The 21945-nt window shown below is 49.3% G+C and overlaps 1 protein-coding gene across 1 annotated transcript; it reads right to left on the reverse strand.

Annotated features, from left to right (window-relative positions):
• Positions 1-827: 827 nt before the first annotated feature.
• Positions 828-21770, reverse strand: SCAMP5 (secretory carrier membrane protein 5). Its single transcript, XM_042941389.1, has 7 exons — positions 21675-21770; positions 9925-9988; positions 8981-9109; positions 5560-5716; positions 4318-4419; positions 3773-3890; positions 828-3508 (listed from the first exon to the last, which is right to left on the reverse strand). The coding sequence occupies exons 2-7, from the start codon at positions 9929-9931 to the stop codon at positions 3314-3316; spliced, it is 708 nt and encodes a 235-aa protein (XP_042797323.1). The 5' UTR covers positions 9932-9988; positions 21675-21770; the 3' UTR covers positions 828-3313.
• Positions 21771-21945: the final 175 nt, after the last annotated feature.

The raw sequence follows: 21945 nt of genomic DNA on the forward strand, positions 1-21945 counted from the left end.
CGCGGACGTCCGCTAGCTGTTTTTGATACTGCTGGTGCTCTCGCCTGGGCCAGCCTAATTGTCTGACCTCACCCCACACCCTCATACCACACATACGCACTGTTCATCCTTGTGGCACTTAATACTGAACATTTGCCGAGCCTTTCCTGTGTTAGGTGTACAGGATACAAGGCTAAATCAGACCTGTCCCTGCTCCAGACAAGCAGGGACACAGGGAATTACAGAATAAGATCCTCCATGCGGAAGCATAGGGGCTAAACAACGAGAGGCAGGGAAGCCCTCTGAGGAGGTACTCTAGGTGAATCTTGAAGGATGACCAGAAGCTTACAGTGCCAGCACAGCAACCGAAATGGAGGGCACAGCCTTGGCAAAGGGGAAGCAACATGAGAAAGCATATTGGGTACACTTCACTGCCTTCTTCATTCTCTGGCACCCAGACCCCCATAAGCCCTGTTTGTTGAGGCTGCTCAATCAGCTGCCAGTCTCCCATCAGTGAGACTTGAGGTGACCCCCTGTGTTCTATCCTTGCCCTTGTCTTGCAGCAACCATCTGGACCAAACCACCCCTCACCCGTTAATCCAGGCTTCTACTTCCTCCTCAGGCAACTCAGAACTCCTCCTTCTAACAGGCAGGAGGCCTCTGTGGTAATTTCAAGGCCTACTCAAGGCTGCCTCAGAGAAAAAACCACAAACAGATGTGTGACTTTTGGGCCCTGGGAATGACAGGCCACAGACCCACTTGACCCACCCTACCTCCATGTCCCACAGCCCACAGTGAGGCTCCACACAGGCCCACATGAAGACACGTGACGCAGCAGGACACACAGGGCCAAATGTTCCCCTTTATTATGGTTCACTCAGTTACCACAGACAGACATTAGCTCAGGCAGGTCAACTGCCAGTTGGACAATGGTCTGTGTCCCCCAGAAACAAGGAGGAGCAACGGGCACCAGCAAAATGCAAAAGCAGGTCACTGGCTGGCCAGACCTGAGGATTCCCAGAACTGACCTGGCCTTCCTCCAGCACTCCCCCAAGACAGACCATCCAGCAGAGATAAATTCGTGCCCAGCCCCCACTTCTCATACCGGTTCCCACCCTAGGAAAGTGCATAGTTGCCTGGAGATGCAGCATCCCAGGGCCTGGACAAGCTGGGCCACAACCAGGTAGCAGGCCTTCCCAAGAGCAGAGCCAGGGCATGGCCATATAGGTCTCAGCCAGGAAAGAAGAGGGGCAGGTAGGACAACAAATCGACCACAGGTGGCATCCAACAGGAATGGGAACCACCACAGCCCTCCTGGAGCTACCAGAGACCAAGAGAAAGGGAGCCAGAGGTCTAGGGTAGGGGAGAGGAAAAGTGAAGAAAACCTAGACCTAGGGTCTCTTTTTAGGTACTAGAGGCTTGTGACTAGAAGGCTCTGCCTTCCAGAGAGAAAATGGTAGAGCAGAGAGCCAATCATACTCTGGCCCAAGCCTAAAGGACCATTAGGAAGAGAACTTTCCAGAGCCCTTGGCTCCCCTTACAGAAAATGAAGTACCTGGAGCTCAAAGCTCAGATGGTACCTGGAAGCCCAAGTGCTGGGTTCCAGCCCAGAGTGACCAAGCTGGGTTTGGGTTTTCAGGCTAAATAGCCCAGGCAGAAGGGAGGATGGAAAACAGGTGGCTGCTCCTTTGCTGAGAATCCACTCCCCTCCAGGCCTCAGAAAGAGCCAGGGCCTCCACCAGCAACATTTTCACGATGCTTAGAACAGAACAGCCCCACAAGACTTAAATCACCACCCTGCAAGGGAAAAGGAGTTCTGACAGGGTGAGGAAGGGCCAAAAACCAAGTCTAGTAGGCAGAAAGGAGCAAGTAATCTTGATTTGAAAAAAAAAAAAAAAAAAAAAAAAGCCAGAGGGCTTTCCCTCCCACCCGGTCTACCCTGAAATCCTATTCCAGCCATTCATTGTGCTTGTGGATAGGACTGAGCATGTGCTTCTTCCTGGGCCCTGACTTCAAGAGCCCAGAACTGCTCTGTGACCAAAAGCAAGCTGGGGTGGGAAGAGGCACCCTCTCCTCTCACTGGGCCCTGCCTGCCTTCTCCTCCAATCTTCCGTCCAGGCTCAGCCCTCTGAGCCTGCCCCTCTACCAGACCCAAACAACAGCTATCGCCCCCAGAAATCCAATGGTCTTTCAGAGACACCTGGCACCTGCCCAATGGGCTTGGGCCAGCCAGATCTCCCTCAAAGACCAATTATTATTTGCATACCCTCTGCTCCAGCTGCACCTTTATACCCCCAAATCACCTGGACACCACCCAGCTCTTCAGAGAAGACAGTGGAATCTGCCTTCATGGGTAGCAGATGCCACCTAGCATGGGACGAGGAGAGTGACATAGGCAGAGGGGCTCAAGGGGACTCTGGAAAGAGAAGGAGGAGAAGCAGGACAGAGAAGAGAGGAGCCTTCCCCTGTAGGCCACGCTCTGAGAATCAAGGAGATGACCCTGCACTTCCACTCCCTGGGAGTCGGGTTCCCAGGTGGGCTCTGCATCTCCAGCTGCGTGCCCTCCCACGTCACCACTTAAGCTCAGCTCCTGTCTACTTCCTTGATCTGGGAATGGGCTCAGTCTCAGGAGCAGACACAACTGGCACACTCAGCCTTGGGGAAGACAAAGAAAAGCCACATGGGAAAGACAGAGACCCTGGGCAAGAAAAGAAGCCACAGGGAATCTGACACCAGGAAAAGAGGAGAGGAGAAGTGGGAGGTGGAGGAGACCAGATCAGAAGGAGCAAAGGAAGATCCCTGGCCTGTCCCCACCCTCCTACCTACCACCCCCATGAGCGCTAAATACTGTTGCTTCCCAGTAAGACCAAAAGTGGAGACAGTTTCAGCTCATGACCCTGGGGAGGGGCCAGGCTTTGGCTTTCTGCTATGCCTCCCTGGCCCATAAGGGATCCCTGGGCCCAGGTCAGATCCCTGGTGGAGGGTGGGGGCTGGTTGAGTTCTAAACATACATCTAGCACCACAACAACAGAGACCTCCACTGTGTACTATTTCACAAGGGGACATGGACATAGCTACCACTGCACGGGACAGCTCCACGTGCAGCCCACAGCTCTCAGAGTTCTGAGAGCAAAATCCAGAGGGGTGGGGAAAGGGGGGAGACATATACATATATATATATATGTATATATATATATAACTCTGATTCTTTGTACAAAGTGGGGGAGGAGAAAAGGGAGGGGGGGAACCCTGCTTGGTCACCACAACTGACGATGTGGCTTGAGTCCCCATCCCACTGACCCCCAGCCCTGCCCTCCTGGTAGGCGTGGCTGGCTCACATCTCATTGGAGTATGTGTAGTTGGGGGTGGCGGAATACTGAGTCTGCGGCTGATTCATGGCACCCTGGGCCGCCCCCATGGCTGCATTCTGGGCCGCCTGCTGCACGTGTGGGTTCTTCCATGCCCCCGTGGTCCACTCCTCCTGAGCTTTGCTGAAACTCCCCCCACTGCCCCGGTAGAATTTATGAACCTGTAGGAGGAGGAGCACAAGGAAGGGTTAATCAAAGGGAAGGGGCAGACCTTCCAGGAAAGACCTGGAAACCAGAGACAAGTCCTTGTAAAAACCAATCCTCCCTCCCACACCTGCCCTGTGTACAAGGAGCAAAGTCCACCAAGCCGTTCTAGAGTGAGTCCCTTGGAAGACCTCTGGGTCCTCCTGTAACTTGGAGGAGGGTCGTTACAGATCGCAGCCCCTTCCCAAAGCCACCCTCTCAACCTTGAGGTGACCACATACCATGCTGAGAGCGATGAAGGAAAACACAGCCACAACCGTGAACATGATGGTGGGAATGAGCATCACCACTGCTGAGCCAACGTTTGTTCCGAAGAAGGAGATGGTGGCGATCCAGCCGCTGTAGGAAGAGGCCAGCTGTGGGGCTGCTGGCATGGTGACGGGTAGCCAGGAGCCACCCCACCACAGCCAGGAGCCATCTCAATGTCACAAGGAGGGGCCATATCATTGGATGCAAAGAGACCATCCAAAGGGCCTGTGTCAGTAGTTCAGAAGAATCCTTCCCCACCGCTCAGGACACAAGCTCCTCAGGCATAAGGCTTCTTTCCCTTGGGTTCTCCCATGATGCTTGACACACCTTAGCACCCCCAAAAGCCACTGCGAGGTTCTCCTTCCCCTCTGATGCTATGGGTATGTCACTATGACAACCAGACTACCCTGAATCCTCTCACAGGCTAGGCAGCTAACACAGAGAGGTAAACAATGGACACACCCGAAGTGCCACCCATACCAGCCCTGGGTCAATCCCAGACACCCCAGTCTCTTACCAGACTCCCCAGCCTGGGATGCCCACAGCCTGGATGATGCTGATGACCAGCTGGGCCATGAAGGTAAAGAAGAATGCCATGAAGCTGAAGGAGCTGTCAGTCCTGCACCAAAGGAGATGACTCCCATCACCTGGGAAGAGGGCCAGGGCTTCCCTGCCTTCAGGACCCCCAAGCCCTTCCAAGTTTAAATGAGTATGCAACGGACAGAAGAGACCCAAAGGCCTTAATTGAGAGGCAAAAATGGGACAGTGTTTACGAGGATCTTTGCAAGTTTCCGTGTGTTAATCTTGTGCGTGCAACATTACATAGGGAGAGATCTCCTCATAAATGGACCCTCACAGTATACGGATGGTTGGCCCTATCGGCATAGAAATAGATGGGTTGATTATGGTAGGAATAAGTAACCCCATTGTCAAGGGGATGGACAGCCTTACTGGCACCAAGATATCTAGCTCCACTGGCACATGGATGGACATTCCTATAAGCTCAGAGACAGAAAGTCTCGTTGGTACAAGAATGGAACCCTACTGGCACCAAATAGTAGCCTAATTGGTATACAGCTGGATGATCTGATTGGCAAAGACATCTGAGGCCCCATTAGCACTGAGATTGATACTCCACTGGCACCAAGACAGATAGCGTTGTTGGTACATAGATGAATAGTCCCATTAGCACCAAGACAGAAAGTCTGTTTTACACAAGGTAGACACCCATTGGCACCAAGAGAGTTAGCCCCACTTGTACATGAATGGGTGTTCCCTTTAGCACATTTAGCATCCAGTGAGTTGGATGACATCATTAGCACATAGTGTCAGTAGTACCTGGATGACTGGTTCCATTAGCACATGGCAGATACTCCACCTGGTGCCAAATCAGCTAGCCCCACAGGCACAAAGACGGGCAGCTCCACCAAGACAGGTGGTCCCATTGGCAAAACTTAACATACAGCTGCCTGGGGAAGGCAAAACTAAAATAGGCCTGATATCTATGTGGTGCCCACCCAAGGAAGTGAGAAAGTAAGTGAGGGGTGGGAAAGGAAGGAACTAAGACTCTTGACTCCCAGCACTGAGCTCTCAGGAAGCCCAAGTCCTACCTGGCAGTCTGAGCTGAGGGTGCAGAAGTGAAAGTGAGTCTAGGGGGTGGTCAAAAAAAAAAAAAAAAGTGAGAAAATATGTAGGGAAGAGACAGGGTAGATGGGCAAAGAGACAGGGCTAGGAGCTGGGGTCAGCACCAACAACTTACTTGAAGGCCTTGTAAATGGGCCGAAACCAGCAGACGTAGGAGCAGGGTGTGAAGAGGATGAGCCAGAGAAAGGCCAGGCCAAAGTTGGTGGCTCCCCCGCCTCCGATCAGCCACGCGAGACAGCCCACCAGGTTCACGGCCAGCGTGACGCTGTTCACTGCAGACCCAGGAGTACATGCACGCACAGAGACAAACACCAGACACGCACACAGACACCCAGGCCCATGCAGAGATATGTGAGCACCCAGACATGGACACACACACACATAACTCAACAGACCCACAATCAAACACATGGAAACAGCATATACACAGAGAGGTAGATACACACAAACATGCATGAAAACCACATTTACAGAGATTCACACCCACAACGCACATCAGTGAATACACACAGATACACGAGACACACATGCATACACACACAGAGGGAGTACAGACTGTAAGAAAGAAAACTGGAAGCTTAGACCGATTCCATTCCCCTCCCCACACCCACTCCTAGAGATCTGAGAAATCCGGAGAACAAAGAGTCTCCAGAGCAGGAACCCAGAGCCTCAGCCCAACAAGCCCCATTAAAGGGCCCCCAAAGCCTCCAGGTGGTAGAAACGCTCTTCTTATAAGAATGGCTTCAGCTGCTGGCCCTCCCATATTCACAGCAATCACCAAGCCCAAGGCACAGGAAACCCTTACATCTTCTTTTGCAAGGGGTCCAAAAAGTGGAGAGTAAAAGGCCTCGTGGAAACATCTCTTCAAGCCATTGTACCATCTACCCTGCTCTTAAAATGGGGCATGCATTGGGCGCCTGGGTGGCTCAGTCGGTTAAGCCTCCGATTTCAGCTCAGGTCATGATCTCAGTTTGTGGGTTCGAGCCCCGCATTGGGCTCTGTGCTGACAGCTCAGAGCCTGGAGCCTGCGTTGGATTCTGTCTCCCTCTCTCTCTGCCCCTCCCCTACTCATGCTCGCTCTCTCTCTCTCTCTCTCTCAAATAAATAAACATTAAAAATGTAAAAAAAAAAAAAAAAATAGGGCATGCAGCAGTGGCTGGGATCTCAATCTCTATCTAATTCATTTCTTAGATAACTATTATGCCACTTCCTCCAAGAAGCCTTCCTTTACTACTCCAACTTTATTCATGTCCCATCCCTCTGACCGCTTTCAGACCTGGGCTACTCTCATGCATGGTTTCCCAAGTACAAATGCCAGCCCATCAACCACACTAGAAGCTCTGCAAGAGCAGAATCCAGGCTCCCTCTCCTCTGTGTCCATATACTCTAGATGAACTCAGAATCACAGCATCACTGAGTCACAGCCAGCAGAAACCTCACACACAGGGCTTCTGACCTCAAGGTGCTCCCTTCCTCAAACGTTAAGTTGAGTCCCTTCAAGGCTCCACAAAGATCTGCTGAATAAACAAAAGCAGGCGGGCTCACTCGTGGCCTCAAACAGCGAGACATCTGGTCTTGGTTTCTGAATAGAACCCTTAAGCATCTCAAGGGTTATATACATTTCCTTGGGAGCATAGCATCTGACAGGTGCCTGGTGAGGACTTAGGAAGATATTTATAGCCCTTAAATCCAGCCCCTGGATTTTCTCAGGGGCAGAATTCCCAGAGCTCAGGGTCAAGTGGGGTGCTCCCCAAGTCTGCTCTGACAATGCTGTCACCTGGGCAAAAAAACCCATCTCAGGGCCCCTCCTAACCCTGGAGCATTTCTTCCTGTCCACTTCAGTTGTATTTCCTCCATCTCTGTGTATTGCCCCCCAATTCCCCACAACTTTGGTGTTCTTACTGAGTTTATTTGCTCTTTACATAGAACAGATATTAACTTGTTTTTATATTGGTTTATATCTCTCTTCCCAGATCCCATCTCTCTCCAGCTCCCTGGATCTAGTGCCTCTGTTGCAATTATTCCACTACCTCTTTGGAACAGACATCCATTGACTTGGCTACTCTCTCTCCAACCATCAGCTTTTTTCTATCTCCACTTTTCTCTCTGTCAAGCTTGGATTCCATAATTCATCACACTTTTTCTAATTCCCTCCCCTGCCTGGTCTTCTGATCACAGTCACCCTTGATGAACACAATGCCCACCTGCATCTGAGCTGAATGTTGCTAGAAAAGAAGGAGCCTACGGAGAAGCCTGGTAGGACTATGAATTCACAGCGGCCAACCCCAAACAGACCCTGAGCATGGCCCAGAAGTCTTCAGGGTCATGTGTCTTTGGATAGTGTCCTCACCCTCTGCCCACAAATGCTATCATTCTAATCCCACTTTCCTCAAAACTCCCATCCTCACTTCTACTTCACATTTGATGGGAAGAAATAGAAGCCATCAGAGGCAACCTCCTCATTCTCTTCCCAACATCTACAGACCTTCTCACACCTGCCCCATCTCTTCCTCCTCTCATGTTACACAGGGAAAGATTCCTTCTCTGCCCAAAGGCTAAGCCAGGGCTTGAAACTGAGTCTGTCTGTCCCCACACTCTTTCTATCACTCCATGAAGGACCTGCTGCAAAGACAGCATTCTTTACCACCTTCCTGGCACAAGCAATCACCTCCCCAAGTCAGCAGCTAAGTGCAGGCCTGACTCAAGGCAACATCACACCTGACACACCCTGCTGTGGTCACACTGCAGGTCTAAGGTACCTTGAGGCCAGTACCCAGCACAGGAAAACCAGCCTGCCCTGCGTATACATGCCTAAGAGGTACCTTTGACCAGCCTGGGCAGAGCAAAGTCCCATCCCCCTAAGATGACACTTTCCCACCAACCTGCCACAGCCCACCAGCAACTGGAGTCTTTAAACTCTGGATCTCGACATTGTAGAACATCAGAACTCTAGATTCTTAGAGAAGTACAGACCGCACAACACAGAACTCCTTGGAACCACAGTGATCACTGAGCCAACACCCTCTTCCTATAAGTGAGGAACCTGTGGCTTAGGAAATAGGGCAACCAGCCCCATTTGATCTTGTATCTCCCAACTTCTAGTCAGTGCTCTTTTCTCTGAGCAGTTTTCCAAAGAAAGCAAGACAAATGTGGCTTTGAGACAAGGATTCCTGTCCAAATCCAGAATCCTGAGGTCCTGGCAGCCACCTGGAGAACCACTCCAGTGGGAAGGGGAAGGGAGAGCAAAAAGAGAAATGATGCTACAGACAGAGCCCCTCACCTAGATGCTCTGTGAATGGGAAGTGTAGGGAGAGAAGGGAGGAGAGGCCTAGATGGGGGGCAGGGAGGATGAGGGAAACCAGGGCCCAGATGGGTAGTCAACCCATGAGCAGAACCTGCTGGGAGGTGGCCCATGCAGATGCTGCAAGGGTGGACAGCCAAGCCTGCAGGCACCCCACCTTGATGTCTGGCACGCACCAGCCGTCCTCCCTCCCCCACCCCGCCCCCGTGGCCCACCCCCATCCTACAGCACTCACACATCCAGAGGTAGTAGAGGCGCTTGGTCATGCTGAGATGCTGGGGAGGAATGTCTGCCTCAAAGTCTTGGTAGAAACATGGCTTCAAGGGGATGAATTTGGGCAATGGTGGGAAGTTGTTCACTTTCTCTGTGGGTGAAGCATATCACATAGCATCACCTTGAACGTCCCACTCCCCGATGACCCAGTGTGATCACTCTTGCCCTGGTTTCAGCTGTCCCCCGGCCCCTGTGGTCACAGGCTACTTTGCTATCCCCACATAGCCATCCCTGCTTCCTCAAGTCTGCTACAAGGTTCCCAAAATAACCAAAGGCCCTGAGGCAGTGTTGCTGTCTCTCAGAAGAGAAACAATAAATACTGTCCATCAGGGGCACAGCTGCCTCCATGGTGGGGGAGCCAGTTCCAGGCAGATGAAGCAGGATGGGTGAGCCTGGAGACAGGAGTTCCCGTGTCCACTCCAATATTCATGTTTAGGAGCAAGTTACCACCCCTCCCAGGACCTCCGTTTATCCAGTCGGGTAGGGCTTGAGCTAGATAGTCTCTAAAGGTCCCTCCAGCTCTGGCACTGTGTTTGAGCCTTTGGAAACCAAACAACTCAGAAATCAGAAGGAAAGGGTCTCAGAGTATTAAAGAGCAATAGTGACAGAGGGGACAGGGACTGAGCCACCCTTGCTGCTTATCACTCAGATGGCCAGCAGGACCAAGGCATCAGGGTGCTCAATCTCTGGTCCCCAGGGTCAGAGATCTGACAGAGAGCTCGACAATGTCATGTTGAGGGTCTCAAATAGATAGCCTCAGGGGGAGACCAGGGAAAGCCTGGGGAGGACAGAAAGGAAGACAGAAACAACTTGACCTCCAAAAACTAAAAGGGATAAGGAAACTAGGAAGGGGGCCACCCACCCTGTGCTCACCTGCATATCCTATCCACATGACCCTGTCCTTACCTGCCATGATGGAACGGGTGGCACCAGCTGGCCCAGAGGCCTGCCCACGCCTCTTTGTCTTGACCTGGAAGGAAAGAAAAGCCAGAGAAGGATGAAGATCAGGACTGGCCCGACCCAGTCCCTCTCTCAGCCCTGGTAGGGCTAGAAGCTCCTCAGGGAAGAACTGAGCTGTAACCCCCCACAGTGGGATGAACCCAATGGAGGCAGCTCCCATACTGAGCCACCAGCCCTCCTTCCAAGCACTCCTGCCCTTTGTTTCAAGGCATAAAGTCTATCTTCAGAAACAAACCTGGGAGGGGACCCCATGAGGGAAGGCAAATGACAGAGAAGGCCTGAGGAGGCTAGAGACCTCTGAAAGAGAAAATTCTATTCCTTGACCCTGAACATGGCAGACCTGGCATCAGTCACAGGCTGGCCTCCCCGCTCTCCCGCCTTTGCCTTCCGTCAGTTGTTCACTTACTGAGGATTTGTAATATGTTAGGCACCGGGAGACAGCATGATGTGGTTCCTCCCCTCTGCATGAAACAGTCAATAACCTGTGGAGTACCTACACTAAAAGGGAAGGGTGGCCACCATGAAAATATGCACAATATAGAGCAAGGTGATCTAACCCAGTGTGGGAAGTCAGGGAAATTCAATGTAAGCAGTGAGCAAAGACCTGAAGAATACAGAGGAGTTGCCCAGAGCAAGGCAGCCTTCCAGGCACAGCAGAAGGCAAGCACAGACTCTGATGCAGGAAGAAGTCTCACACTTTTATGGGAAAGAGGGCGACCTTGGCCAAAGCAAAGAGTACAAATGGGAAGCAGCAGGAGTGAGACTGGAGGGGAGGTGAAGGAAGCAGGGAATGATTCTTGAGGCCCTTAGGAGGCAAGTTTGAACGGGCTCAGAGGTGGCTCTGGGGAGTGGGGGGAGTGAGACCATCAAGAAGACTTCCTGCCAGCTTAAACCACTGATTGCATGACGGTGGGGCTATTAACTGAGATCTCCATCATGGGCAGAAACCAAAAGAACAGGCACAGGGTCCCAAGAAATACAAGAAGCTGCTGCCTTACAGACATGCTAAGTCCAGGGCTGCCTTGTGGGCATTGGGAATATTCAAAATCAGAAAATGGTCTATGACCAAGCACCAAGGTGATGCAACACTTAAAAGTTGGGTAGAGAGTTCTATAAAGCTTAAAAATAGGCAAAACAAGGGGAGGCTGGGTGTCTCAGTTGGTTGAATGTTGGACTCTTAATTTCAGCTCAGGTCATGATCTCATGGTTCATGGGATCAAGCCCCATGTAGGGCTCTGTGCTGGCAGCACGGAGCCTGCTTGGGATTCTCTCTCCCCCCGCCCTCTCTCTCTGCCCTTCCCCTGCTCTCATTCTCCTGCTCTCATGCACTCTCTCTCTCTCAAAATATATAAATAAACTTAATTATATATGTGTGTGTGTATATATATATGTGTGTGTGTGTGTGTGTGTGTGTGTGTGTGTGTATATATATATATATATATATAGGCAAAACGAATCTATGGTGTTAAAAGTCAAGAGGCAGGGAAACAAAAAATAAATAAATAAATAAAGTCAAGATAGTGTTACCATTGAGGGAGCAGGGAGCATAAGCTGAAGTATTGGTAATGGTCTGCTACTGGGTCTGGGAGCCGGTTACATAGTGTTGACTTTGTGCAAATTCATCAAGCATGAGATTACAATTTGTGCACTTTCCTGTGTGTTAGGAAATTAAAAGTTTGCATAAAAAGCAAGAATAAAAATAAAAAACAAAACCCTCGTAGAGTTCCAGTCAAATTCCTCTGGATCCAACTAAAGGTTTGAGCAGTTATAATCTTTTTTTTTTCTTAAATGTTTTTATTTATTATTTTTGAGAGACAGAGAAAGAGCATGGGGGGGGTGGGTGGAGGCAGAGAGAGAGGGAGACACAGAATCCTAAGCAGCCTCCAGGCTCTGAGCTGTCAGCACAAAGCCCAATGCGGGGCTCCAACTCACCAGTGGTGAGATCATGACCTGAGCTGAAGTCAGACGCTTAACCAACTGTGCACCTAGGCGCCCCATAATCTTTTATTTAATGCTTTTTTTTTTTTTTTTTTTTAAGAGAAAGACAGAGTGCGAGTGGGGTAGGGGCAGAGAGGGAGACACAGAATCTGAAGCAGGCTCCAAGCTGTCAACAGAGGCTGATGCAAGGCTCAAACTCATGAACTGTAAGTTCATGACCTGAGCTAAAGTCAGAAGCTCAACCAACTGAGCCACCCAGGCGCCCCGGGGCAGTTATAATCTTTAATGGCTCCTTTGTGATATTAAATCAAATACCTATATAGAAACCCAACAACACCTACTATAAAAGGGAAAAAGATAGGCATGATAGAGGGCCACAAGAAATGACACCCTTATACAGATGCATTCATTGTAGCATTGTTTGTAACACCAAAAGATTGGAAACAATCTACACATCAATAGGGGACTGATTAAATAAATGGTACAGTCATACAATGGACTGTTCTGCAGTCCTCTGCAGCTATTTTTCTTTAATTTTTTTTTTTTAATGTTTATTTATTTTTGGGAGAGAGAGAGAGAGAGAGAGAGAGATAGAGTACGGGCTGGGGAGGAGCAGAGGCGGGGCGGGGCGGGGCGGGGGTGGGGGAGCTCAGGCTCCAGGCTCTGAGCTGTTAGCACAGAGCCCAACACAGGGCTTGAACTCAGGAGCCACGAGATCATGACCTGAGCCGAAGTCAGACACCTAACTGACTGAGCCACCCACATGCCCCTAATGTTTATTTATTTTTGAGAGAGAGCGTGAGTGGGGGAAGGACAGAAAGAGAGGGAGAGAGAGGATCTGAAGCGGGCTCTGTGCTGACTGCAGAGAGCCCAATGCAGGGCTCGAACTCACAAACTGCGATCATGATGTGAGTTGAAGTCAGATGCTCAGCAGACTGAGCCACCCAGGCAACCCCTCTCTGCAGCTATTAAAAAAAAAAAAACAGTGATGTAGGGGTGTCTGGGTGGCTCAGTCAGTTAAGCATCCAACTCTTGATCTCAGCTCAGGTCTTAATGTCAAGCTAGTGAGTTTAAGCTCCGCACTGGGCTCCACACCTATTTAAAAAAACAAAACAAAACATGAAGATCTTCATGATTATTAGTCATTGAAAAAATGACAGACATAAAACAGTCTAGACAACAGACAACAAAAGATATAGACATAGTCAAATAATATGCTACCTTTCATAGTAGAAAAAAAAAAAAGGAGGGGAGAGGAGAATAAAAATGTTTTTTCCCTTTTACCCAATAATCCTACTCTGGTTATTTACCCACAAATAAGAAACAATAAATACATATGTCATTCAATGTGACACTATTTTTCAATAGCGAAATGTTGGAAGTAACCTAAATGCAACTGTTTGAATAAACTATGGTATATCATTCAACGGAGTACTACATAGATGTAAAAAGAATGGAGATGATCTCTATTAATTGCTGTGGAATGACTTCCAGGATATACCGTTAAATGAAAAAAGCAAAATACAAACAAGTATAAATACTATGCTATCTTTTGTGCAAAAAGGGGGGGAAGGGGAAAGAATATACATACAAATTGGCTTATTTTTGCAAAAGAAGCACAGAAAAAGTAAACCAGACACTAAAAAAAAAAAAAAATGGCCACCAAAAAATGTGATAGAAGAGCTAGGATGAGTAGTGAGACTTCCCTGGGCAAGAATTTATACATACTTTGTACATATAATATCTTACATATTCAAAAATGTACACCAGAAAGAAAAGCAATTCTAAAAGTGAAATAAAATCAAATGAAGCTAACTGTACAGGAAATTGATAACAACCACATAGAAAAAAGAACTGGCCAAGTAACTTTATCAGAGCACTCTGTGTTCTCTTAAAAGGATACATCTCAAGGACAAAAATAACTGGAAAGAAACCTGAAGTATAAGCAACTTTACTGTTACTGTTGGTATAGTGTAGCAATGCTGAAACCTTGTCATGTGTACGCTAAGAGAGGACATATGATGTCCGGGGTTGATGTGGTTGGAACCTGGGTTCTCACTGTTAAGAGTTTGGAGAGAGAATATGCAATGTGGGAAAGTAAGAGCCCAGGAAAAGCAAGTTTTTAATAGATGTTTCGGTATCATTACATCTTAGTATTATTATGGAAATAGTTTTTTTTAAGTTTTATTTATTTATTTTGAGAGAGAGAGTGTGCGAGTGCAAGCAGGGGAGGGCAGGGAGAAAGAATCCCAAAGCAGGCTCCAGGCCGTCAGCACAGAGCCCGACATGGGGCTCGAACTCACAAACTGTGTGATCATGATCTGAGCCAAAATCAAGAGTCAGACACTTAACCCACTGAGCCACCCAAGTGACCCCGAGACATCTTTCTGAATTAAAAATCACGTAAATGTATTATCTGTTCAAAAATATAAATGGAAAAAACAAAAAAAGGCAGAAGAGGATGAGCTGGCAAAGAATGAGAAGGAGCAGCCACTGAGGCAGGAGGAAAACCAGGAGAGCATGGGGTCTCCAAAGCCAAGAGCAGACAGTGGACAAATATGACAGATGCCACTGCGAAGTCTGGCATGAAAAGAGCTGAACACTGAGGTACATATAACACTCAAAAACCTCAAGTCATCTGTGACCCTGCAAGAATTGTTTTGATGGCCATGGAGATGTGTGGGGTGGGCAGCAGAAGCCAAATTACAGCTAGCTGAACAAACTAGCAAACTGAGAGTAGACACAGACAGCTCTTTGAAGAAGCCTGCCTAGGAAGAGAATAGAGATAGGTGAGATATGGGATCCAGAAAGGGCTGCAGCTGATGATTGTTCAAGATGGAAATAAGCTAGGGATGTGAAAGATCAAGGGAAAGGTTGCATTTACAACAGACACAGAGGTTAACCGGAAAAACAAGCCCCTAAAAAGGGGAGAAGCACGGGGTCAAGGAGGTGGGACAAGCCCCAAAGCTAGCAGATGGGAAGGAGAACATGATGCAAGCACATACAGGCTTGAGACCCTGGAGAGGACAGTAAGAGTCCCCTCCTTGTATCTGCCTCAATTTTGTTTATTGTATAGGAGACAGGATGGGGTTGAGAAGGAAGAGGTAAGGGTGGAGAACCCAGTTAAGTCAATGGACAATTACAACACAGCCTGAGAGATGCCCTGGAAGAACAAGTACAAAAAGCTGTGGGAACGGAGGAGCACCTCCCTGGTCTGTCCTGGAGGAGCCACGGAGGGCTTCATAGAAGAAGCAATATCAGAGCTGAATCCTGAAGGATGAATAGGAGTCGGCCAGGAGACGATAGGAAAGCAGGTGAAGGTCAGGAGAGCCACAGCATGCATATTCAAGGGATTGAAAGGGTAGAGCAAGAATGAAGCTCAAAGTGAAGGGAGAGAAGGAAAGGCAAAAATAGTGCTGAAAGGTAGGAGGGGCCAGGTCATCCTGGCCTTGAAGGCCACCGGCAGAATTTGGGCTTTATCCTCAGGAGCCTTGTGAGCCACTGAAATATTACATTCCTCTTTTTCTTTTAAAATATATAGCCTCGGGGCGCCTGGGTGGCTCAGTCAGTTGAGCGTCCGACTTCGGCTCAGGTCACGATCTCATGGTCCGTGAGTTCAAGCCCTGCGTCGGGCTCTGGGCTGATGGCTCAGAGCCTGGAGCCTGCTTCCGATTCTGTGTCTCCCTCTCTCCCTGCCCCTCCCCATTCATGCTCTGTCTCTCTCTGTCTCAAAAATAAATAAAAACGTTAAAAAAAATTTTTTTTTTAAATATATAGCCTTGGGGCACCTTGGTGGTTCAGTCGGTTAAGTGTCCAACTTTGGCTCAGGTCATGATCTCAGGTCATGATTCATGAATTTGAATCCCACACTGGGGGCTCTCAGCACTGAGTCCACTTCAGATCCTCTGTCCCCCTCTCTCTCTGCCCTCCCCCACTCATGTTCTCTCTCTCTCTCTCTCAAAAATAAATAAATAGGTTCAGTCAGTTGAGTGTCCGAATTCGGCTCAGGTTGCAATCTCATGGCTCATGAGTTTGAGCCCCGCTTCAGGTGAGCTCAGGTCCCACTTCAGGCTCTACGTGGACAGTGTGGAGCCTACATGGAATTCTCTCTCTCTCCCTGTCTCTCTGCCTCTCACTCACTGGAGCTCTCGCTCTCTCAAAAATAAATTAACTTAAAAAATATATAGTAAAATATATATATATATATATATATATATATATATATATATATATATATATATATATATATATATAAATATATATGTATATAGCCTGATGGGGCACCTGGCTGGTTCAGTCAGTACAGCATGTGACTCCTGATCTCAGGGTTGTGAGTTCAAGCCCCACATTGGGCATAAAACTCACGAAAGAAAGAAAGAAAGAAAGAAAGAAAGAAAGAAAGAAAGAAAGAAAGAAAAATAGGGGCGGGGGGTCACCTGGCTGGCTCAGTCAGCAGAGCATGCAACTCTTGATCTCACGGTTGTCAGTTCCAGCCCCATGTTGGGTGCAGTGATTACTTAAAAACAAAATCTTAGTGTCAGAGAACTAGAGACAGACAGAGAGAGAAAGTCTCATTGTTAACTAATTGTAATTTAAATAAAAAGTAAAAATATATTTGTATAGCCTCACCGTTTTGGTTTTTTTTTTTTATATATAAAATGAAAATATGTTGCTTTTTACCTATGTATAAAAATATTTGCAAGTTATAAAAAACAAAGTGCACACGGCGCCAGGGCGGCTCAATCAGTTGAGCATCTGGCTCTTGACTCTGGCTCAGGTCATGATGTGGGATTGAGCCCCATGCTGGGCTCCGCACTGAGCATGGAGCCTGCTCAAGATTCTCTCTTTCCCTCTACCCCTCTCCCCTGCTCGTGCTCTCTCACTCTCTCTTTCTCTCTCTCTCTCTCTAAAAGAAATGTTTTTAATCTTAAAAAAACAAAGTGCATAAAGTTGAAAATAAAAGTTCTTCTAAACCCACCTTCTCAGAGGCCACCCCTTTAACAGTTTGACCTTTAGGGTTTTGTTTTTAATGTATATATCAGCATACATGACCAAAACGAGATCATTTTATACATGCTGTTTATAACCTGTTTTTTTCCACTCAACAATATCTCTTGAAAATGTTTCATATCAATGAATACAGGTTATCTCAATATTTTTAATGACTGATCAACTGGGTTGACGCTATCACGGCCATGAAGCAGGTGTGACATGGGCTGATTTGGCAATTCAGAGGCCACAGTTTCAGGAAGTGGTGGGTGGGGTAGAGGCCAGCTGCCAAGAAATGAAAACAGGAGGAAGAGAAAGGAACAAGTCTAGCAGACTAGTTTTTCCAAACTTTTAGCTGAAATTTAAAAAAAAAAAAAATTATGTTTTTTATTTATTTTTGAGAGAGAGAGAGAGAGAGTGAGTGAGTGCTGGGAGGGGCAGAGAGAGAGGGAGACACAGAATCCAAAGCAGACTCCAGGCTCTGAGTGGTCAGCAGAGAGCCCGACGCAGGGCTTGAACTCACAAACTGTGAGATCATGACCTGAGCCGAAGTCAGACACTTAACCAATTGAGCCACCCAGGCACCCTTGGCTGAAATTTTAAATACACACACACACACACACACACACACACACACACACACACAGAGAATATCAGTGACAACACTGAAACACCATAAAGCAAAGAACGAACAGCCGTCACCTCTGGGTAGTGAAATTAAAGTTGTTGGTTTTCTTCCTTTTTTCTTTATTTTCTAAAATTTCCACAATGGTCTCATATCACTTTTGTGGAGGACAAAGCAACAGGTTTACAACAGCAGCAGCTAGAGGAGGACATAGGGTTAGAAAGACTTATCCAGATAGAATACTTGAGCATATATATTTAGAAGCGGGAGGAAGGCATTATGGAAAACAGTGGAGAGGCTGAAGATACAAGAGAAGGGAAAATAGCTGATGGCCAGTGGGACCTCAGAAGACAGAAAGGGCCAGCCAGCATCCATAGCACAGAGTAGGAGCATTAGACTAGGAGCCCTCCTTCCCCTAGGATTTGAGAAATCCAATTCAAGAAATGGGGAAACATGGTTGCGGCTTCACCTCCCACATACCTAACCAACCACCCTCTCTGTGAGTAGAGTTTTAGGAGAGTAGTCCAGTTTGGAAAACTCCTCCCATGAAATGGAATGGGGAGCTGATGGGAAGAGGGGAAGGGTTTCTACAAGTAACGGAGGGACAGCTGAGGCTGTAGACCATGCTCTGAAGTAGAACCAGACTGCTCTGGTATGTGACAGCCCCCAGAAACTTCCACATTCTGAGTGTAGAATCCAGATTTGAGGGGTCTGCTGTTAGAGTGGGACATACTAGCAAAGTTGTATGGCTGTTGAGAGCGCGGGCCAGTGGGCCATGGGGTCTTGGAAGGACATGGAAGGTGTGGGACAGAGAAAATGGAGATGTCAGAAAACTAGAGGTCTCCTCAAGGTCACAAAGCAGATAAAATAGAAGTTAAACTGTGCTTCAAGAAGACTGAAGCTTAAGATTTCAGAGGTAGTCACATGCCAATGATGACCAGACTCAAATGTGGCTGGTAGAAAGGGTGGTAGAAGGAGGCAATGGAGTGAATGACAGCGGTCCAGCACTAAAGTCCTCCACGAAAACAAAGAAGAGAGGTGTGTGTGCATAGGGGGCAGGTAATAACTCAGATTGTGGGAGACTCAAAGGAGGAGACTCTAACCCTGCTCCAGCCTGACTCCCATCCTGCTCCCAGGCTGTCACCCAAAGGTGTGCCCATGGTTACAGAGAAGTCAGTGTAGCAGACTATGGATGACTCAGTGCAGGAGAAGCCAGAGGACAGAGCAAGACTGTTTCTTTTGTTAATCCAGAGAATTTAGGATTGGGAGGGCTGTGGAAGGTTAGGGTCACAGTAATGGAGGGCTCTAAGCTACTCTGCCCTTATTTCAGGGCTAGCCTGTGTGTGTGTGTGTGTGTGTGTGTGTGTGTGTGTGTGTGTGTGTGAGAGAGAGAGAGAGAGAGAGAGAGAGAGAGAAAGCCTGCAGTCACTGGTCTCTGCAAACCAAAATTCTTAGACTGCAAAATGGGAGAAGGAACAATCTGTTGTTCAACTGAGGCTTTCATAATATTGGATAGAGAGCTAGAGGGGTGCTACATACCTCCTAAAAATGTAGGTCTAAGGAAGCACCTCCTTAGTTATTAATAAGATAGCAAACACTACCTGAATTTTGTTCCAAAGAACCCAGACTGTCATTTATTCCATTTCTTACTATGAAGCTGGGAGGACAGAAAATCTTGAAGTGGAGAGAGTGAGGTCCATGGCAGAGAGAAGGGAGTCAAGCCTGGCCTCAGATCAGGCTAGAGACCTGGGGCTAGTTCAAGGGCTTCCTGCTTACCAGCCTTCCCTCCTCTCTAGCATGAGTCTCTCATCCTTGGCTTAGTAACGGTCATTTTCTTCCCGCCTGTCCAGAGCCTATCTGCTAAGATGGAAGTTCCCCCCTCTTGCTCTACCTCTGGTCCCCTTATCCCACCCCAGACCCCACATCCCCAGCCCTGAAGTCCCAGAACTATGAATCATCCTCAGAAAACAGCACTCATCTGGCATTGCTATCACTGTCGTGTGATTACTCTTCAGTACCCGTGCTGATCCCGAGCCTGACATTCAAGGCCTCGTGTCAATCAGCTACAAACTTCCCAAACCACCACCTCTGCCTCTCCACCATAGGCTGACCTGCCTCTGACACAACCTAGTTTCACACAGAAGATCATGTCCAGCCACCTCCTTGGCCTCCAGTGCCCCATAACCTGTCACCTCCTCTAAGTCCTACTATTTTTTCACATCCCACCTCTTCTGGGAAGACTTTCCAGACATCCCTGCTGCACATCCCACTGCTTAAATTCTGAATCTGTTATTGGGCAGCAAGTGCTCACTCATTCTCATCCAATCTCTTCCTCACTCCCTCATGGATGAGTATTCCAGGAGGGATGCAGCACAGCACAGCACAGGGATGCAGCACAGGGCAGGGCGCAGAGCACAGTCAATCCCTGTTCTTGCTTAAGATTTGAGTACCCTCCCAAGGGGTGAGAGTGGAGTGCCTGCTGCCCTCTCCCCAGTCAGGCTAAGCCCACAACCTCTGTCAACCCTGCTCTACCACACTTCCTCCTGGAAACTTTCAGAGATTCCAGGCTGTCAGCAGGGAACAAAGTGGAATCAGTAGAGGAAATGCTGTGGGGAGGGGGAAGAGGTGGGGGGGAGGGAGCAGGAAAGGAAAAGTTAGAAGAACTGGGAGGGACACTCTAAACTAGAACAAGTCCCTTCCTCAAGGGAGGACAGTACTTAGTCCTGTTACTTCTTCCCCAGAGAAAAGTGCTGGCAAAGAGCTACCCAAGAGGGGAACCAACTTGTTCAGAGGTAGCCAATTAGCCAGGGAAAAAGTGAAAGAAACAGCTACAGAGCCCAAGGCCCCTATCCAGAGCTCTCCTCCCAGGATCCCACTAACTCTCCACAGGTTTGCTACACCGAAAACTCTTTCTGTGACCTATTACCAGAGACATCCTTTCTCAGCTCTAGGGACTTTGCCTTCAGGCTCACCAAGTGAGCCCAGGTTAAATTTAAACTAACAAGATTTGTATAGCCCCAAACAAAATCTGTCAGTCATGCTCCTACAAGAACCATTTCTCTTTCAGAGCCCTGAGCCTGTGCAGGTAGAACAGGTAGGGCACAGGTCGCAAAATTCTCCAGACTTCCGCCACCCCGTGGGCACCTTCACATGGCTGGGGTCCCAGGGGGGCCTCCCCAACAGCTGTGCTTAGTTCCTACCGCTTTGCCCATACCACTCCCAGGGAATGCTCTTTCTTCACTCTCCCCCATCCAAATCTCCCCTCCCCCCAGAAGTCTATTCACTGGCTCTCGCCTCCCTTTCTCCTTATGTCCCTGGGAAAGTCTGCCAGGCCCTAGCTGATTTCCCCATCCCGGAGCTGGGGCATTACCGGTTTGAACCGCCAGAGATTGTGATGAATTCTCAGTAGAAATCTCTACTTGGTTTCCCCAACCCCCAGAGCAGGAGCTCCCTGAGGTAGGGGCTGGGATGGGTTCCCAAACGCCTCACCCCCACCCTCATAGCCAACTCCTGCCAATATTGGAATGAGCTACGTCCTGCGTCCCCAACTCACTACCCCAAAACCCTGGTGGAGCCCAGGCTCAATCAAGCCAGTGTACCCATCCCCCATAACCCTTAGGCGGTTCGGACCCGCCGACTAAAGGTCGGGAGAGGGACAGGGGACACAGCCTGGGTCCATCTGCAGGGACCTCTTGTGAGAAAAGACCCAAAGGAGGCCACTGTCACCCCCGTCTCCAGTCGCCCCCATCCTCGGCCATGTGCAACATCTCCCCCACCCCCCGACAGGGGGAAGAGGCCGGTTTCCAGGGAACACCAGGTGGGGCTGGGGGAAAGTAGGGCCCAAGGCCCAGGCTCCAGAATCCAGGGGTCTGACGTCACCCAAGACCCAGGTTCCCTCTGCGGGAGCTGGGAATGGGGATGGTGGGGGTTAGAGGGACCTGGAAGCACCTGGGACGCTCTTCTCCTGCCCCAATCAGGGAAGGTCACCTCGACTCCCCACCTCTCTAGCAGCTCGGCCTGCCTGCCCCTGCATGCAAAGGTGAAGCGTTAGGGGGTACAAAGCTGGATAGTGGGTGACCGCATCTCGCCCTGCGCCCAGCTTTCCTGGAAATCCCTTCTCCCGGCCTTCAGGCCCAGGACTCACCCGCCGCTGCCGTTCGGCTGCCGAAAGGCCGTCGCCCTGCTCTGCGCTTCACCCAGCGATGCGGCGCGGAGCCTGCCGCGAGCCGCTCCGGGGCTGGGGGCGGGGAGCGCGCGCGCGCTCCTCCTGCCGGCTCCTCACGCGCCCGCGCCACCCTCGCCCGAAGCAGCAGCCGCTCTCGCGAGACTCCCGCGGCACCTCTAGGGCCGCTCCTCCCGCGCTCGCGAGAAGGAAGGCCTGGCCACCCCCGCACCTTACAGGAACTGTCCGAGGT

Source organism: Panthera leo, chromosome B3 (genome assembly GCF_018350215.1).
Source record: "Panthera leo isolate Ple1 chromosome B3, P.leo_Ple1_pat1.1, whole genome shotgun sequence".
In the NCBI taxonomy this organism is placed as follows: Eukaryota; Metazoa; Chordata; class Mammalia; order Carnivora; family Felidae; genus Panthera; species Panthera leo.

What these genes read in the sequence shown, in the direction of transcription:
- SCAMP5 (XM_042941389.1), bottom strand. An exon ending in CCTCTACTACCTCTGGATGT is followed by an intron (nt 5,717 to 8,980) that starts GTGAGTGCTGTA and finishes CTGGGTCTGCAG; the next exon opens with TGAACAGCGTCACGCTGGCC. An exon ending in CCCATTTACAAGGCCTTCAA is followed by an intron (nt 4,420 to 5,559) that starts GTAAGTTGTTGG and finishes CCTTTGGTGCAG; the next exon opens with GACTGACAGCTCCTTCAGCT.